This window comes from Diceros bicornis, chromosome 2 (genome assembly GCF_020826845.1).
Source record: "Diceros bicornis minor isolate mBicDic1 chromosome 2, mDicBic1.mat.cur, whole genome shotgun sequence".
NCBI classification, from domain to species: Eukaryota; Metazoa; Chordata; class Mammalia; order Perissodactyla; family Rhinocerotidae; genus Diceros; species Diceros bicornis.
Genome location: NC_080741.1, coordinates 19,824,447 through 19,844,923, shown reverse-complemented (window position 1 = coordinate 19,844,923; position 20,477 = coordinate 19,824,447). Strand labels below are relative to the sequence as shown.

The following is a 20,477-nucleotide window of genomic DNA, read 5'->3' as shown; positions in this document are numbered from 1 at the left end:
GACTGTTGATCAATCAATGTTATTGAGTGGCCAATAGTCCATAAGGCACTGAGAGTCAAATAATACAATTGTGAAGATACAGCAAGTCTGAGAATTCAAACACAGCCTTCCTACTTGGTGAATAACCAATAAGCCTATTGATGGATCTTAAATCCAACCCAGACTCTGGCTATCAGAGGCACATTTAGTGCTTTTACAGCCCTTGATCTACCAAAGATCAAGATTTTTTTTCCTATAAATATTTCTTCATTGTCATGGATTCTGTGTTACACCACTCAGATCTCCCTTCATAAAGTGAAGGATTAATTCCCCCCAGCTCTTGGGAACTTGTCGTCTGACATCACTCAGCTGTCAACTCCTTTGAGAATTGCCATGGCAGAAGAAAGCCACCTTACCCATGGTCACACTCCCAGCCAGAAGCGCCTGCATCCAATGACTGGCTAATTTAGGGGCAAAAAGGCCTGGCTCCCTCACCCCAATTCAGGACAACTCCAGAAGGCCATCCCAGGGTCAGCTGCTAGGAGTACCCTCTACCCAACGCTGCTATTTCTCTCCCCTCAACTGTTGTTGAGTCTGAGAGCACTTCCTAATAAATTTCCCACACACAAATCTGCATCTGGGAGTTTGCTTTCCAATGAACCCAATCTGCTTGATTTACAGAACTTCCTAACACTGTGTTAATTAGAGGTTGGACACTTGACATATGAAGAAAGAAGTGCCACAAGGAAACAAAAGTGATTCAGCAAGTCAATGACACTAAAATTATTGACACCCTTCACTGGGATGTCAATGAAATCTCCCAATATTTTTTTCAAGTCTCGCTCTCAATGCTGCCATATCCATATATTTATCCCAGATGACTCTTTAAGTCTTTACAAAGGCCTTATGAGTTCAAGGTTCAGGAGACCAAAGAAGATTCTAAAATGAGTTTCATTTGAGTTGAGGATCTTTAAAACCCAACATTGTGGTGTTCAGATCTACATTTATGATCTCCTCCCCTTACAATTTGATGATCAAAACAGAAGTTAGGATGGTGACTGAGATAGAATAGAAGCATAAACCACCCACTTATTCCAACTTGAATTAAGTTTGAATTGAAATGCACTCAATACAAGCAGCCTTTTTCTGGTTCTCTGTATAAAAAGTTGTTGTTGTGGCTGTGGTTGCGGTTGTTACTTGGAGAGCTAAAAGGAGACCAGAGGAGGTGACACAGAAAAACCAAGGTCTGGGTCAGAGGTAGGGTTTACCCAACTTAGCACCACATGGCATAGGTAGGTTAGAGAACTGAAGCCATTATCAGGAAGCACTAAGGCCATAGCCAGAATAGTGCCAGGCATCAATCCACGGGTGAGACAAGGAAGAAGACAGGAAAACAAGGAGCCAGGCTGATCCTTGAGAAAACAAGACATTGAACAGAATCAGGTGTCTGGCACCGTTTAAGGCATGTGGTTCAGAACTAAGCTTGTGAACGGTGAGTAGGTGCCGGAGCCTCCTCTCTCAGGTGGCCTGGTGCATCCAGCAGGAATCAGTGTGGCAACTTCATCTCTGGCCTGGACAACCGCTCAATCTTCGTCTCCTTTTCCCTGCACCCATCTCCTCAAAATCTCACCCATTAAAAATGACAGTGGGGCCTGGCAGGTGGAGAAAGAGATGACAAAGAGAGGGTCACAAGTTCCCTTCAATGTCTAACTCTAACCACATGCTCATTCACTTGTTCACACACAATTCCCGATACCAGAAGAAGCAACAGCTCTCCCACATACCACATTCTAGGGCATCCTCTGATCACAAAACAACAGAACCCTCCTGTCACAGGTAAGTGCAAGGTGCCAGAGAACCGGCTGCAGGAAAAACCATTGTTCTCCCTCTGCTAATGGGTAGAAGCATCACAACAGGCAGCTCTGCACAAAAATCCTGGGTTAGCCTACGATGGGGCTGCCAGGTTAGCAAAAGTGGAGAACTAAGGTCCCTTGGTTTTCCAAAAGAGGATAAATCCAGATTATCCTCTTTAGTAGTGTCCCTGATGAGATCATGGCTGGAGAGGCAAGGGTGTGACTCACCTTGAATGTAAGGCTTACAGCAAATGTTGGTGACAAACAACAGAGAACCATAGGCTAGTTTGTTGTTGTCGTCATCATTGTTTATAAGCTGTATCAGGTGAGGAAACGTGCTTCTAATTCTAATTTTGAGATACCACAGATGAACCCAAATATCTTATGGTGTAACTGAAAATTTTCAAAATAAAATTACTCCTATTTTTCCTCAATTTAAAAATTCCCATATAGGCTACCTGAGAGTTTTAGAAAAGGGGATTAGTGGTTACCAGAGGGGAAGTGGGGAGGGAGGAGGGTGAAAGGGGTGATTAGGCACATGTGTATGGTGATAGATTGTAATTAGTCTCTGGGTGGAGAACATGATGTAATCTACACAGAAATCAAAATATAATGATGTACACCCAAAATTTATATAGTATCATAAACCAATGTTACCACAATAAAAAAAAAAAGATTTACCTATTTCCATTAAAAAAAAAAATAGAAAAGAGAGCCATGTTTGGTCTGGAGAATAAACTCCAAAACGCCAATACTTGCAGTTCCTTCCATATTTCTCTCCGAAAACTCTGGATTTCCAAAAGATTAGGAATCATTGGCCTAAAGTTTCCAAAGTCTGGGTAGATCCCTTTCCCCAGTGACAGCCACAAAGCAAACGCTGTATCACACCCCATCTAAAGAAAAGATAGAGGAAAATTGAAAAAGAAATGTCTGCTAACATGCCCTGTGACCTTGAGCAACAGCTTTCCCTCCTCTGAGCCCGTGTTCTAACGAAAATCCAGGAGACTGTGGTCTCTAACACCCAGCCCCCAAATTATCTGACCAACCACATACCAAACTCCACCCCAAGCCACCTGGAGATTTTACTATTTGTGAGTCTGGCTCCGCCCAGCTCCTCCTTGCCTTTCAATCCCTTGATTAAATAGCTTCCCTCTAATGGCTTTTGCACTGGAAGCAGCACCTCCGAACTCCTGCCAGAATCAGCTCCCCCAGCATGAGAGCCGCCCCCCTCCTCGTGGCCAGGGCGGCGAGCCTTCACCTCAGCTTCTTCCTTCTGCTTTCCTTCTGGCTAGACAGAGGCGTGGGAGCTAAGGAGCTGAAGTTTGTGACGTTGGTGAGTAGACTTTTCTTGCTGCTTTTTCCTTAAAACCGTGTTGCTAGCAGGGTCTGAAAAACCAGCGTCAGGTTTCATTTTACCCTTGCATTCTGTTGTCTCCCCGAGACCAGACTCTGAAAGCGAATAATCAAGTTTCACAAGTTCCTCATGATGAAGCCTTAACATGTCCCGACAAAAAGGTGTTTGGTTTGCTTATGTTTGCCTTTGCTGATGTTATCTCTTTATTCACTTACTGTACAACCACCTTGAATGCAGATTCCTTTTGACAGCCACAGAGGCCAGGGAGAGCCTTGGCTGGCGCTGCTTAGCACCAGGAGCTAAACTGGCTTCCCTCAGTTTAATGATTGTTTGCAAACCAAAAGACAGTCATTTTCCGAATTAAGTGGCTCCCTCCCCTTCTGTTTATCAGGAAATTGGAAAATATATTTGTAAACAGTCTTTGAAGCATCAAAGTGAAACTAAGCTCAAGAGTTTCAGGATGACTTCCTGATGCATAGATTTAGTTGATGATTAAAATCATGTTTTTCCCCACCCATGGTATGTGCAACAAGTTATGAAAGATAGGGGGGTGGCTAATGCATGATGTCAGGGAAAGAAAATATACTGTTGGCATGGCTTTCAAAATTAAAAGAGAGTTTGCAAAGTAAAGGGGATTTACCACTTTACATATGAGTCCTAGAATTAATCCTTCTATATCTCTTGGTTTCTGTCTTTGATCGTCTCTGTATCTCTATTTCTCTTTTTTTTTGTTTCGCTCACTGTCTTGCTCTGCCTCTGACCCTCTCCACGTCTTTGAAAGGCTCTCTTGATCACTTTCTCTTCCTCACATTTTTTATCTGATAGAGTGAAAGTAGGCTGATAAATAAGTAAATTTTCTTTCTGTAAGAATACTCAAAATTTATTTTTATAATTTGAAAGGGGGTCGCCTTTTAGTTAAAAATTAAACATGAAGTTCCTATTTTCTCAGCTTGATGTATTTAGAAGTTCTTTCTCTTCTACAGGAAAATTTCATAACCATATGTTTATGCAAATTATGATTCTTAGTCCAGTAAATCTTTACTAGGTCATGAGTTGACAATGAGAGCAAAATATATCATTGATTTATTTACAAACGATTCACCAGCTGTCAGGCTTCTGTGCTGAAAAAATTGTACAATATTGTGTACCTTCTATAGCGAAATCCATGCAAGTCAGGCTTTTAGTTATATTCATGGGTTCCTTGCCCAGATGTGCATTAAGCAAGTGTAGGGACTCTGCAGAAATTTCACTGCCAACACTGTAAACCTGTGACAAGCTAGTTGAGTGGTAATCCTCTTTGAGATATTATAGTGAACTCTCAGTTAACTGCATGGATCAATTCTTTCCTCCGTGTTTCGCTACACCCCAGGCTAACTTCCCTTGGCTACAAAACTGTTGTGAGTTTCCTTTCTCCTGCCCCACTCTTGGTTAATGTGTGTCCAGGGGCTACAAGTTAATTCTTGCCTAAGAGAAACCTGACAAAAGTAGCTCTCTTGGAGCTAAAAAATTAACAATCATCACACAAGGCTAATGTTAACAATTTTTCCTACCATGGCTTCCTTCCATTAATGGTGGATGAAAGGCAACTTAATACATCTTTCTTGGCCCTCACAAAACAATTTCTATCCAAGGACTTAAGCCAGAAGATATCAATTTCTTCTTTTTATTGATTATAGAGAATACGTGACTATAAATGGTTCAATTATATACTCAGGGAAATCCTTAGAAAATTATTAAGAGAATCAGAATTAAAGAAAGGTGTCTCTGATTAAAGTAGTAATATTAATGACAATAACCAATAGTTAGTCAAGTGCTTACTAGGTGCCAGGCACTGTTCTGCGAGTTCAATATGGATTATGTTACGTAATCCTCCCAACAACTCTGTAAAGTAGGGTTGCCGAAAAAACATAGGGTGCCCAGTTAACTTTGAATTTCAGATAAGCAGCAAATAACTTTTTAGTATAAGTATGTTCCATGAAATATTTGGGCATCCTGTATTTTTGTTTGCTACATCTGGCAACCATTCTATAAGGTTTTTGTAAAAACCTTATTATCTCTATTTTATTTTATTTATCTATTTATTTACTTTGTGAGGAAGATCAGCCCTGAGCTAACATCCATGCTAATCCTCCTCTTTTTTGCTGAGGAAGACCGGCTCTGAACTAACATCTATGGCCAATCCTCCTCCTTTTTTTCCCCCAAAGCCCCAGTAGATAGTTGTACGTCATAGTTGCACATCCTTCTAGTTGCTGTATGTGGGCGTGGCCTCAGCATGGCCGGAGAAGCAGTGCGTTGGTGCGCGCCCAGGATCCCAACCCAGGCTGTCAGTAGCAGAGCGCACGCACTTAACCGCTAAGCCATGGGCCGGCCCAATCCCTATTTTATAGATGAAGAAATTGAGCCACAAAGAGGTTAAGCAACTTGCCCGTGGTCACACAGCTAGGATTTGAACCCAGGCTGTCTGATCCTAGAAGCCATGCCCCTAATCACGAGACATATTCTGTTCTTGCTGTGTGTATATAACCCAGCACATGGAGCCGAGATCTCCCCATGGCGGTTTGGGGCATCGGCTTGACTCATATTTAGTAGGTGGCTTCCTTGCTTTTCTTCTGTGTTCCAAGAAAAATAAATCTTCCCCAATTCTGAAAAGCTGTTCGTGGCACAAAGAGCAGGAAGCTATCCTTGGTTCTTGTTCTCTCTCATGAACAGAGTCACACCATGATGTTTTAAAACAGGTTCACCAAAGTACGTCCCGTGGAAGCCTAGTCTGACAAGTTGTTAACAGGCATTTCTTGGTAAAAAATGGGTTTCAGTAGTCAAATCAGCTTTGGGAACAGAATGTGGGTTAAACTGTGTTTAAAAGTCTCAAATGCAGGACTCCTGAGAGTCTTTAATATTCTAATATGTACTGTGGCTTTCAAGGAAAGAATCTAGTAAATTGTATTTCCTAAATTTTGACTACAGAATCCACCTCTTCTTTTTTTCCAGAGTGCCCCATACAAAACCTTTAGAGAATTGCTGTTTTAAAATTTTTAGAGAGAATAATAAGTATGGTTAATCCCAACGTACCCATCAACCTGCTTCAATAATTATCATTCACGGCCAATCTCATTTCATCTATACGCCCACACACTCCCACTGGACTTTTTAAAAATAATCCCATGTGTCCTTACTCCATCCATAAATAGGGAAATGCCATTTTATAATTTTTTCTTTTTTTTTTATGAGGACGACCAGCCCTGGGCTAACATCTGTTGCCCATCCTCCTCTTTTTGCTGAGGAAGATGGGCCCTGGGCTAACATCCGGGCCCATCTTCCTCTACTTCATATGGGACGCCCCCACAGCATGGCTTGACAAGCCGTGTGTCGGTCCACACCCGGGATCCAAACCTGCAAACCCCAGGCCGCCGCAGCAGAGTGTAACCACTGTGCCACCGAGCCAGCCCCGGGAAATGCCATTTTAAAGTGTTCTCTCTCTCCTAAACCAGGGAAAAATGACAAGTTCAGGTAATCTCAGACAGAGAGACAAAATTCTTCTCGTTCCACTTGGGTTTTACAAAGAAAGGGAGGATAAGCCACAAAGTATTAGCTCTTCTCATTCTTCATGATTAACTATGCAAAATTCTTACTCAAGTCATAAAATATCCTTGATGAAAATAGCTTCCAAACCTTAAGCACATAATCTCTGCACTGGGATGGGTAACTTCCATATGGTGGGTAGGCAAATTCAATTGATGCTAGCCGTCACACATTTCCACGACTGCAGACCTTCAGGATTCTTCTGCACACCTACTGGAAAAGTGAAAAATGGGCAAGTTACTCCACAGGCTGGCAGTCCAATACTGTTATGCATTTTCTAATGCTATGTACTAAAATAAAAGTTGAAATCTATACCTAGGGAAACACTGAACTTTCATTAATTCAAATTCCAGTATCATTTACCAGGTATGGGGCCACAGGCAGTCACTGAATCCAACTGAGTCTCAAGTTCCCCCAACTTAAAGTTGGGGGTAATGATCCCAACTATGCTTTCTTCTCTCCGTGAACAGAATTGTCTTTAGGTTCAAATGGCATGACACACATATGAAAGTGTGAACCATGATACAAATGTAAGGTGCGCTGAAAGTCATCAGTCTAAGACAGAAGCTTTCCAACTTTTTGGATAAAATCTAGATGATCCTTAATTTTTCTCTTTTTTAAATTGTGGTAAAATGCACAGAACATAAAATTTTCTATCTTAACCACTTTTAAGTGTACAGTTCAGTGGCACTAGATGTACTCACATTGTAGTGCTATCATTAAAACCATCTATCTCCAGAACTCTTTTCATCTTGTAAAACTGAAACTCCGTGTCCATTAAATAGTAACTCCCCATTCTCACCTCCCCTATCCTCTGGCAACCACCATTCATCTTCCTAACTCTACGAATTTGGCTACTCTGTATACCTCAGAGAAGTGGAATCATACAGTATTTGTCCTTTTGTGACTGGCTTATTTTACTTAGCATAATATCCTCAAGGTTTTAGATGATCCTTCATTATACTTGAGCTTCACAGGGTCACATGAGTAACTTAAAGAAAGCAATAAAAGAGAACATAAGGTATGAGATAATTATCATCTCTATACTAGAACCTTAGGCTAACTACTTAACTTATTTGTACTCAAGTCTTCCCCACCTGTGAATTCTAACTTAGTTTCCCCTGGGGGCAACACACTTCTGCGTGTCAAGTCTGGAGGGAAAAACAGAGAAGGGATACCACCACAGTTCAGGAGGAGCATAGTGAAGACCTGAGTTGGATCAGAAAGCAGTAGAATTGAAAAAGAAAGGATGAATTTCTTTTAAAAATTGTGAAGGCAGAATCCTCATGGGTTGAATATGAGTATTAAGGAAGAAAGAGAAACCAAAACGACCTTGAGTTTTCTGATTTTGGTTATTGGAAAGATGATGATGTCATGGAGATAGAGTGCATAAAAGGCATTAAATATTTGAAATTCTTAAAAAGGAATATGATCTATAAACACCAATGAAATTTATAATATGTACTACACAATACACTATAGCACAGTGGTTAAGAGTACAGGCTCAAGTATCAGACCACCTGGGTTTGAATGCCAGCTCGACCCCTTACTAGCTGTGTGACTTTGGATGAGGTTATGTGACTTGACCTGTCTGTGCTTCAGTTTCATCATCAGTAAAATGGGGATAATAATACTTCCTGGAGTTGTTGTGAGGCTTAATTGCGTTAATATATAAAAAGTACTTATAAGCATATCTGGTAAACACCCAAAATATCACAACTATTATTAATATGCATATACTTGCACAATTATCCCATGTGTGTTTTTTATAGTGTTCACATAACCAGTTCATTATAATGCTAGTTTTTTTCCTATTTATTCTCAAAAGAATGAAGTATGTACACATCGTTTTTCTTTTAAGTTTAATCAGTTTCTTCCCAGTTTTAGGCTCCTGGCCCATTAAAAACTGGAAAAAATACACATTTAAAATATGACTCAAGCGTTAAACAGATTTAACTCATTTCAACCGTTCTTTGACTTATTGATCAGTTGACTTACTGGCTCTTTCCTTCATAACTTTGGCTGGAATAGACGACTGATGGCCCTTTATTTGCCTCCATCTTCATTGCTCACATTTGGACAATATCTTTGAACACAGGCAGGAATTTCTGGAGGCCTGTAAACCTTTTTTTCACTTACATTAAAGTGAGAATTGCAATTATAGCTACCATATGGTAAACATCCACTAGATGCCAGGCTTTTTACATTTTGTATTTTGAATCTCCAAAATGACCCAGTAAGGCATATAATATTACCTTGGTATTACACGAGAGCAAGAAAGAAGGAGCTGGGACTTCTCTGTGGTGTGCTGAGTGCTGGGGACTCAAGACGTAACTGTCTGGTGGCACATCTACAATTTGTGGGTTGGCTTATAAAAGATGGACGAGATAAAACTCTCCACTGGAAAACAAAAACCAGGACTCCTGCCTCCACTCACAAAGAGCCCTCCAGTCTTTCTCCTGTGCACCATGGCTCCCTAATCACCGGGGCCCAGGAGCGGCAAAGCTGTGTGTGGAGACCTGCGTGTTCTTCAAGGGCAGGACTCTGTGCCCTGAGTGTTGATGCTGGGCCAGGTAGGAAGTCAGTCCAGTTTGCTTGCACGGGCTTCTCCCCGGTCTTATGCCAATACATTTTGGAAATTCTCAGGGTGATGAACTGAGCCCAGAAATTATATTTGGCTCCAGACATTTCAGTCAGGCAGGTTGCCACTACGGGTACTTGCAGCTTTCGAAGTGTCCTAAATCCAAAGGAGTAATTAATTATTCCTCCCAGGTAGGGGGGAGAGATGATTAGAAATTCATAGAAATATTTCTTGAAGGAGAGCGCTATGTTTCCCTTTGCTCAACAGGTAGCTCTCATTTGCCCTATATGCTGCAAACTACTGCCAGCAGGAAAGGAAGTACAGACGGTAGCTAAGTTAAATGCCTGAATAATATAACAACACAAATAATAGTAACATATGATAAATCTCATATACTGAGTGCGTCCTGTATTCAGTACTATGATGATGGCTTTGCATATATTACACATTTAATTCTCATGATCCTCCTGCACGGGAAATAATGATTTTCTCATTTACAGAGAGGGAAATCGAGGCATGCAGAAGTTCAAGTTAAATCATTTTCCCAGAGTCACCCAGCTGGGTGTTGACAAAGCAGGCATTGGAACCCATCTCTAACTGACTCAAACCCAGAGCTTTTCTGAGCTATCATACAGCTTCCACACAGTATAACGCAGTTTCACCCCCTTCCTTTCCTACAGGCCTCTGTGTTCTTCCTGGGCCCTGGACATAAGTGTCTTGAGAGTGGTGTGCCTTTTTGCCTTCCGCATGGCGAGTGCAGGACATATTCCCACTCTGATTCCGTTCACAGCCGGTCGGTGTCCCTTCTTACCTCTGAAATGGTGTTCATTTACCTTAGTGTGTGTCCGCCGGGAGAAGAAGCAGAAGGACATCCCGGCAGATAGCACATCAAGGCCCTGGGAGGCTGGAACACAATTAACGAATTGGATGGGACAGCAGGGGCCCCTGTGGCTAGGCATGTTTGGCAAGAATGTAAGGTGAGAACATCGCAGCGGGCAGGGCCAGATCAGGTAGAGTCTTGTGAGCCATTGTAAGGACTTTGAATAGTCTGCAAAGAACAATGGGAAATGATGCACTGTCCGGGAGTGAGAGGATATAAATGAAACAAGACTGGCCACACACGACTTGATGATTATTGGTGGACATGGTAGGCTCATGGGGGCTTATTACAAAAATCTCTACTTTTGTATATCTTTACAATTTTCCACACACAAAAAATTTTAATAGAATGAGAGGACATTAGCGGGTTCTAAGCAATCAAGTGACATATTCTGATTGACATTTTTTAAGAGCACTTGACTGCTGCATGGGGAGAGGGACTGGACATGGTGTCCTCCAGTGTACTCATCAGGGTCTCCACAGAGTATGCAATGCACCAGATTCGGTTAGCAGACTCAGTGGAGCAGGATCATTCACGGGGGACCAAACCATGGTTCTTTAACAAAAAGTTAACGTGCGATTTAAAACGGCCAAGTGAATGTGACGTCGTGGGGAAAACAGCGGACTGGCAATCAGGAGAATTAGGAGATCTGGACGGCTTACTCAATCTCTTTGGGCCTCAGTTTCCTTATTTGTTTAGTGCAGCAATAGTGCCGATCTGTCCTCACAGGGGAGTTGTAAGAATTAAAAGCGATAGGAGGAGAAAAGATTCTCCAAAACCACGGAGGGTTGCACAAACACAAGGGGTTGTTACTATCTTGGATGTTTTCTTATGGCAATTACCACTAGTACTGCAAATAGTCCTACTGCTAATAATAGATTTTTAGGTTTCCAAAGGATTTCATAGAGTATGATTGCTGGACTGAGAACAGAGGTTATTGATTTGGCAGAGCAGCAGGTAAGAAGATCGCCCCACCACAGACTTAAAAGAGCCCCTAGGCATAGTCCAGGGGCTCCACCAGAATTGGCAAAACTCCAGAAGCTCGAGAATGCCACCTGTGTGCTTGAGGGCACAGGTGCGCGTGCAGCTGGTGCGAGCACAGACACAAACACACACACACCTCTCTCTCTCTCTCTCTGATTTCCAGCAATGGAGGTAGGGGATGGTTTATTAAGTGTTTCTGTGGGACACCCCTTCCAAAGAGTTCACAGCATGTTTGAGCCACTCCCTCAGAAACCCTTAAAACCTACTGCAATGTAGGGGAGTGCAATTATTTCTTTTTTTGTGTGTGTGAGGACGACCAGCTCTGAGCTAACGTCTATTGCCAATCCTCCTCCTTTTTTTTCCTCAAAGCCCCAGTAGATAGTTGTATGTCATAGTTGCACATCTTTCTAGTTGGTATGTGGGACGCAGCCTCAGCATGGCCGCAGGAGCGGTGCGTCTGTGCACACCCGGGATCTGAACCCAGGCCGCCAGCAGCCGAGTGCGTGCACTTAACCGCTAAGCCACGGGGCCGGCCCAATTATTTCTGACCTATAGGGACGCAGTAAGAAAGCCTGCCCGAGTCTCCTGATTCTGTTCCAGGGCTCTGATCTTTAAGACACACTCCTGTAAGGGGACCTCACTTGTTTTTCTCTCCAGGTGACACTGTCATTTAGTTGCATAACCTCAGTTTTATTTTTTAAATAATGTTTGGGGTTTTTTCTTTCATCAAGGTTTTGATTTCCTCTGAGGCAACACACCTGCACACATACACACAGCTTCCAATCTTAGAGGAAAAGAGTAGAGTTTGTAAAGAAGCCCCGGTTCCCAGATCATCCACTGGTGGGAGGCTGAGGGGTGTGTTTGAGCATAGAGAAATGAGCTTCTTACACGGGCTTAAGGATGCTGGTAGTGGAGACACACGGCCTGTGTCTGGATCTCTGCTCTAGCATGTACTGTCTGACCTTGGGCAGCTCACTTAAGGTCAATTTCCTCATTTGTGAAATGAAGATAATAATAGTAACTGCTTTGTAGAATTGATGAGAGGATTAATGTATGAGAAGCACTTAGCACAGTTTCTAGGACAAAGCAAGTGTTCAAAACACATTGAGGAGTTATTGTGGTTGTAGGCTGGAAGGAAGTGATGTAAATTATTTACCACAATGTCTCTCATTTGACTTCTCCTTGGCTATTTCAGTGACTCTCAACTGGGGTGATTTTTACCCACAGGGGACCTTTGGTAGTGTCTGGAGACCTTTTTGGTTCTCATGACTGGGGAATTCTACTGGTGTCCAGTGGGCAGAGGCCAGGGATGCTGCTAAACATCCTACAACGCACAGGACAGCCCCCTACAAGGAATTATCCAGCCCAAAACATCAACTGTGCTGAGGTTGAAAAACCTTGGAAACTAAACAACGTGGGGTTTATAATCTATTGAAACCGAATAACAACTTTAGTTACTCAGATCTGGGAAAGTATTTTGCACAATTACCTTGGATCTATAAAGTCTAAAATGTGTTTCAGTTGTGGAAAGAGAAGCACTAATGATTAGCCTCGATAATTTCTGACCATGACCAAGTCAGGTCTAGTGACTGGTAATTGTAGATGCTCGTCAGAGGATATGCAGCCTTTCTTTGTGCCATGAGGGGACCATTCATGACAGTAATTCCTTACCTGGCCAAAATGATTTCTTAAGCTCCACTACACTATTGTCCCTCCGTGTGCTATAGCCTGTTCTCCTGAGATTTTAATTTCTCACCAGTTTAGGGGAACAAAATAGTTTTTTCAGACACCAGAGACACAGCTCAGATCTCAGAAGCTTCTCTTACTTTCCTGGAATCTCATCTCAAATATGACTAAAGTTTGAGACTGTTCCTTATTCTGTGTCTACTGAACTGTTTTACAGGATTTCAAAAGATCAGTCTTTTGGCTTTCTTTTCAATGAAGCATCTTAGTCAGGTAGTATAAGTGGCAAGCACAGGGAATCTCAGATAATGCAAAGAGTTATGCAGCCCTCCTCTGTATTAAAAATGTTTGCTGGCATCGGTGTAGACTTCATCTTGTATTTCTTGAGTGGTCTTTTCTTTTTTTTTTTTTTTTGGTGAGGAAGATGTGTCCTGAGCTAACCTCCTCTTTTTTTGCTGAGGAAGGCTGGCCCTGAGCTAATATCCATGTCGATCTTCCTCCACTTTCTGTGGGATGCTGCCACAGCATGGCCTGACAAGCAGTGCGTCGGTGCGTGCCGAGGATCCGAACCCCAGGCCACCAGCAGCAGAGCGCCCACACTTAACTGCTATGCCACCGGGCTGACCCCTTGAGTGTTTTTCTTTCCTTATCTTTTGCTTATGAAATAGCTTTGTGTTTGGTTTGGTTTTCTATTCAGACAGCATATTAGAATCAAAGTACCAAGGTTTCAAAAGTCCAGACTACTCTCCCCAAAGAATAAAATGTGCAATCAAAGTAGCATAACATGCATACAAATCTGGAAGTATGGTCTTAAATATTGAGAATTAGCTTTGCTCCCCACCCCACAAGTCCTTTATCCCTAACCTCCGAAAAACTAATCATTGGCTCAAGATGGTCACAGATTGTATGTAGCATTTAAAAGCCACTATTTTTATTAATATGTAAAAATTTTAACTCCATTATTACTGTAACCATAATTAAGGAAGGAATACGTCTCATAAGAGTTTGTCTGCAATAAAGTGACCTTGCTAAGCTTCTTGCCCTATCTGATGTACAAACTGGTCTCCATGTGTAGATCACCTGCCTTCTACTGGCTAATCACCTTGTTACTTACACTACCTGAACTGCACGAACAGTGTCAGTGAGCTTAGAATAGCAGTTCTTTTTTGTGTGTGTGAGAGGAAGATCAGCCCTGAGCTAACATCCGATGCCAATCCTCCTCTTTTTTTGCTGAGGTAGACTGGCCCTGGGCTAATATCCGTGCCCATCTTCCTCTACTTTCTATGGGATGTCGCCACAGCGTGGCTTGCCAAGCAGCGCGTCAGTGCATGCCCTGGATCCGGGCCTGTGAACCCCGGCCGCCGCAGCGGAGCGCACGCATTTAACCACTGCGCCACCAGGCCAGCCCCAGAACAGTAGTTCCTAACTGAGATTTACCTGAGAAGGTCTTTAAAATCCTGATGCCCTGGCCACATCCCAAACTAATTAAACAAAAATCACTAGAGGTGGGATCCAGTCCTCAGAATTTTAATTCCTTGGGTGATTCCAGTGAGTAGCGAAGGGAGAACCAGTGGTTTAGAAGACAATCTATTATGATGAGCAGAGGCAAAACACCTAAGTGAAATTTGTAACATTACTGTCTCATTCTATTTTCAGGTGTTTAGGCATGGAGACCGAAGTCCCATTGAAACCTTTCCTAACGATCCCATTACGGAATCCTCATGGCCACAAGGATTTGGCCAACTCACTCAGGTTGGTTGGATTTTCAGCTAAAGGTTGCTGATGAGTCTCAAGGGAAACTAAACTGTGTGGGATTTGTAATATATTGAAACCATATAACTACTTTAGTTTTCCAGATCTGGGAAAGTATTTTGCACAATTACCTGGCATCTAAAAAATCTAAAATGTGTTTTAACTGTGGAATGAAAGGCACTAGTGGTTAGCTTCAATAATTTCTAATCATGACCAAGTCACTCCTAGTGACTACTAACTATAGGAAAATTGTATAGAATTGCCTGTTTTGGTTGTTTTTATGCTGTTGGCTTTATTAAAGCATAAGAGATGTGTATGGACAACAGAAGGATACATGAGCTTAAAGATGCTGAAGAGAACCAGGAGACACTTACAAGCTAGCCCCTGAGTTTCTCAGGCTCCACCTGAGAAAGCAGAAAATAATCTTGTAATCGATAAGCTGAATCAGGATGTTTGGGAAAACACAATTCCTCTGGAAGTATTGACACCAAATTTGATTTATCTGCTGGATATATTGGCATTGAGCCTTCCTTATAAGTGGTCAGTTAAAATAGGGAACCCTACTTCCTAAAGAGCACCAAAGGGGAAGGTGAATTGGGGAACCAAGGTGCCCCACCCTTTTTACTTGTAAGAGTAGATGGCTCTTCTCTTTGGAGTCACAAGGCCATGTACTTTGCTTCTGTCCTGACAAAAGCATTGTTTAAATATATTAAGAAAATGTTATAGAATGTTTAGAGTTGGGTATCTCCAAAACTAATGGGTCTTAATCTTGGCTAAACACTAGAATTATTTGGAGAGCTTTAAAAAATATCGATGTCTTGGGGCCTGCCCTGTGGCATAGCAGTTAAGTGTGCGTGCTCCACTGCTGGCAGCCCGGGTTCAGATCCTGGGCGCGCACTGATGCACCGCTTGTCAGGCCATGCTGTGGCGGCATCCCATATAAAGTGGAGGAAGATGGGCACAGATGTTAACCCAGGGCCAGTCTTCCTCAACAAAAAGAGGAGGATTGGCATGGATGTTAGCTCAAGGCTGATCTTCCTCACACACACACAAAAAAAATAGATTGATGTCTGCTGGGAGGTTCTTATTTAATTGGTCTAGGATGTGGTGGACATTAGGACTTTTAGAAGCTCCTTGGTTGATCAGTTGACTCTAATGTATAGTCAAGGCTGAAAATTACTGCCCTACCTCTACTGCAATGTTTCATAGAAAAAAAAAACTCAGAGAGGCTATTTGAGGCCAGCATATTTTGGTCCCCAGGTCAGAACTCTTCCCATCACAGCCTACCAAGTTTTTGGCTCCTTGAATGAGAAAAAGGTTACAAAAACTCAGGGCTGCTTCTTAATACCTATGGCTCTGTAGAGACTCCTGCTCCCTTGCTATGCTTTTCCAGTAAGATTAAAATTCTTCCAGACTGTGGGATCTGGATTCTCCTGGGAGTCTCTTGACTAGCCATCAGATTCTCCTAAAGCAGTGTTTCTCAAGCTTCCAAGTGCAAATGAATCACTTAGGGATCTTGTTAAAATGCAGATTCTAATATTCAAAGGAAACAAAAGCACTAACTCGAAAAGATATCTGCACCCCCATGTTCATAGTGGCATTATTTACAATAGCCAAGACATGGAAACAACCTAAGTGTCCATTGACGATGAATGGATAAAGAAGTTGTAGTATATATATACAATGGAATATTATTTAGCCGTAAAAAAAAAAAAAAAAAAAAAAAACAAGGAAATCCTGCCATTTTTGACAACATGGATGGACCTTGAGGGCATTAAGCTAAGTAAAATAAGTCAGAGAAAGACAAATACTCTATCATCTCACTTACATGTGAAATCTGAAAAGAAAAAAAAAAAGCCAAACTCATAGAAAAAGGGATGAGATTTGTGACTACCAGAGGGGTCGGGGGAGGGGGAGTAGGAGAATGGTGGTCAAAAGATACAAACCTCCAGTTGTAAGATAAATAAGTGCTAGGGATGTAATGAACAGCATGATGACAATAGTAAACACTGCTGTATGATATATATGAAAGTTGCTAAGAGAGTAATCCTAAGAGTTCTCATCACAAGGAAAAATATGTTTCCTTTTTGCTTTCTCTTTTTATTGTATCTATATGAGATGAGGCATGTTAACTAAACTTAAAGCAGTAATCATTTCACAGTATATGTAATGAAACCATTGTGCTGTACTCCTTAAACTTATACAGTGATGTATGTCAATTATATCTCAATAAATCTAGGGGAAAAAAATGCAGATTCTATTTCAGATCTGACATGAAGCCTGAGATTCTGCATTTCTAACATACTCCCAGGTGATGCTGATGGTGCTGGTACGTGGCCACTCTTGAATAGCAAGGTTCTAGGACTCAAATTTCTGCCCTTGGCCAGGTACTTCCAGTCTACATAATGACAAGGTGATGGTTCTCAGGGGTTATCGAAGTATGGTCCCGGAACGAGCAACATCACCATCACCCGGGAATTTGTCAGAAATGTAAATTCTCTGGCCTCACCCACTGAACCAGAAAATCTGGGGTTGAAGCCTGGGAATCTTTGTTTTAATGAGTCCTCCAAAGTGATTCTGTGAATACTAAAGTTTGAAAACCACTGCTCTATAGATGACTATTTCCCCAAAAGTCAGCTGTAAGTTAGAACGACAAATTAGACCCAAAGTACTTGCTTCTTCAGCTACCCAGTTCATCCAGGAAACTCACAAACCTCAAAGCACACATTATTCTTTTCCTACCTCCTTCCGCATCCTCGAGGGGTGGTGATGATCGTGGTAGCCAGGAGTGACAAGCAAATGAGCGAGTGGGACCAAGCAGAAGCCACAGTGACCACATCCTCTCTGACTCCTGAAGCTCTGGCAAGGATCGGGATTCAAGACAGACGAATGCAGTGTTTCTCAAAGCAAGGTGCTCTATTACATGGATCTGATTCACTCAGGGTACTTGTTAAAATGCAGATTCCAGTGCTACACCCAGGATCTAAGGAGCAAGAATCTCCAGGGGAAATCTGGGGAATCTGCATTTCAACAAGCACCCCTAGATAATTTTGCTTCTGATGCATAGTAATGCTCAAGGATCACTGAGCTGAAGCAAGGCTTCTCAATGATTACTGGCCATCAGAATCTTAGTGAGCTTGTTAAAAACAGATTCCTGAGTTCCACTGCCAAAGATTCTGATTCAGTAGCTCAAGGTGGGGCCCAAGAACTTCATTTCTAACATACTCCCAGGAGATGCTAATACTGCTGATCCACAGACCACACTTTGAGTAACAGGCTCTAGTTTTTCATGAACCAGGCACAAATAAACTGGGCAGATAATAAATCATTGTACCCAGAGGTTGAAAGTGATCTTCAGATTCATCAAATCCAACCTCTTATCAGATTGTTGAATTTCTTCCACAAAACCGCCACCAACTGGTCAACCAGCCCTTTGTATGCTCGACCAACAAAGATGAACTGTTGAATGCTCTGCCACACCAAGATGAACCCTTTACTTAAATCAGATCAATCTGATCTGCCAACGGTTAACTGTGCAAGGCTCTGTGTTAAGTACTAATGAAGGTGAATGAGTTTTCTCAGGGAGTCAGGACTAAAGATTACAGCTCTTTTCTTGTTTCCATTTAAAAATGTGTTGTTATTGTGAAACTATTAATGTACACCATTGTTCACTCTACCCATTCAGTGAGGAGAGATGAGACCCATAGGTGAGATTCACAGAACTTTCACTAATTTTTGCTTTTATTTGTTCCCATAGCTAGGCATGGAGCAGCATTATGAACTTGGAAAGTATATAAGGAAAAGATATGGAAAATTCTTGAATGAGACCTATAAGCATGAACAGGCAAGTTGGGGAGCTAAGAGTGGGAACCTTGTCCCTTGCAAGAATTTAACATAATGTTGCATTTGTAAAAGTGCTTTGCCTGTTTCCCAAGGAACTTATACAAGTCAGAGACCTTGTTTACAAATGTACTCCTCTTTATACAAATATTTTGTTCCTACAAAATTTATGAATATCAGGGGCCGGCCCGGTGGCGCAAGCGGTTAAGTGCGCGCGCTCCGCTGCGGCGGCCCGGGGTTCGCTGGTTCGGATCCCGGGCGCGCACCGACGCACTGCTTGGTAAGCCATGCTGTGGCGGCGTCCCATGTAAAGTGGAGGAAGATGGGCACGGATGTTAGCCCAGGGCCGTCTTCCTCAGCAAAAAAAGAGGAGAATTGGCGGATGTTAGCTCAGGGCTGATCTCCTCACAAAAAAAAAAAAAAAAAAAAATTATGAATATCAGTAAGTTCAAAATTTTATGGACACCTATGGTAAAAACTTTGGTTTGGCAAGTAACCACCACTTAATTGGTCTCTTGTCAATTCAACTATTGGCATAGCAGGTTTCTTTATGTCATGGCATGCTCCTAATACTGTCTCTTCCATAATAGAAATTACTATCACAGTGTCTGCTAATATTTTGTGGGTGCCCTGCCCTGTCTCAAATATACTATTATCTCCACAGGAAAACCCCACAAGTTCCTCTCAGTTGATCCTGCTTTGATTTTCCCTCTAGGTTTATATTCGAAGCACAGACGTTGACCGAACTTTGATGAGTGCTATGACAAATCTTGCAGCCCTGTTTCCCCCAGAGGGTATCAGCATCTGGAATCCCAGCCTACCCTGGCAGCCCATCCCAGTGCACACAGTCCCGTGTTCTGAAGATCGGGTCAGTATTCTGGGAAAACCCAGAGATAGATTCCATTGGGCCTGGAAGGAGGAAGGCAAGCTGCTCGTTCCTGTGGATCTGGGAGTGTGGACACTCCTTGGGCTGTGCAGCCTTAATTCTTTCCTAAATAAAGGTGCAGAGGACAATGTAGGACATAGAAAGCCCTAGGCAAGAGAGAGTAGGAACAGAATTTCTCTTTGGATCTTTATTATCTACTTTGTTTTGCCACTCTTTCAACTTTTGGCAATTGGTCCCTCTCCATCTTTACACACACACACTCACAAGGCTCCTAGTGTTCTGCCTTTAATTCCCAGGCTTTTGGTGCCCTACACAGGGTTCTCTTCCTCCCTCCAAAATATCCTAAGACCTCTCTACCTACCGAATACCCTTCATCTCTGAAAATCTCCATTCCTAGGTAGAGAGAAAAAGAAAGATTTGAGTGCATAATTGGTGCCTGGTTCTTTACATGTGTCATCATATTTACCTTTCATAAAAACCTTGAAGGGACAATATCATTGTTCTTTTGTAGCCAGGGAGGTAAGTGCTCAGAGAAGTTAAGCAAAATGGACCCACAGCCACACAGCTGGTAAGCATCACTACTGAGACAAGAGCCAGGCCTATCTCATTCCAGAGCAATTTCCTTCCCTGTAAACTAGCGATTCTCAAACATAGCTGCATATTAGAATCACCTGAGAATTCTGTAAAACTCCTGACGCCCAGGGCACTCCTCGTAACAAATCAGAATTTCAGATGGTGGGACTCAGGCATCAGTTTGAGAGAAACTTTCAAATTTATTTATACTGAGTGGGACTGGCCAAGAATTCCTTAACCTGTTCAGAGGAATTGTTATTTTTTTTGAGTAGTAATAAATAAATCTAACTAATCTCTCAGGTGTGGAGTTTAAGACTACATGAAAGAAATTGTTTGGAACAAGAAATCTTTTCTAATTCCCCTGCAGTCACATTCAAAGCATGACCATCTCATCTCTACGGCTAAGGTTTAGTGTGGCTACTGGACCCAGACTGTTGCCCAGTGACCTCCGGGGTAGGTTACTGTCCTCTTCACCTTGCCAGTACTCCTAAAAACGACTTAATTGCTGCATCTGGCAACTTAAAAATTTTTTC

The 20,477-nt window shown here is 42.2% G+C and overlaps 1 protein-coding gene across 1 annotated transcript in view; it reads left to right on the top strand.

Moving 5' to 3' along the window:
- Window positions 1–3,005: 3,005 nt before the first annotated feature.
- ACP3 (acid phosphatase 3) overlaps window positions 3,006–20,477 on the top strand; it is a 47,854-nt gene continuing 30,382 nt past the window's right edge. The window contains exons 1-4 of the mRNA XM_058553121.1: window positions 3,006–3,165; window positions 14,550–14,645; window positions 18,403–18,489; window positions 19,201–19,353. Of these exons, the coding sequence (XP_058409104.1) occupies window positions 3,046–3,165; window positions 14,550–14,645; window positions 18,403–18,489; window positions 19,201–19,353 (456 nt within the window). The 5' untranslated portion in view covers window positions 3,006–3,045. The remainder of the gene's footprint in view (window positions 3,166–14,549; window positions 14,646–18,402; window positions 18,490–19,200; window positions 19,354–20,477) is intronic.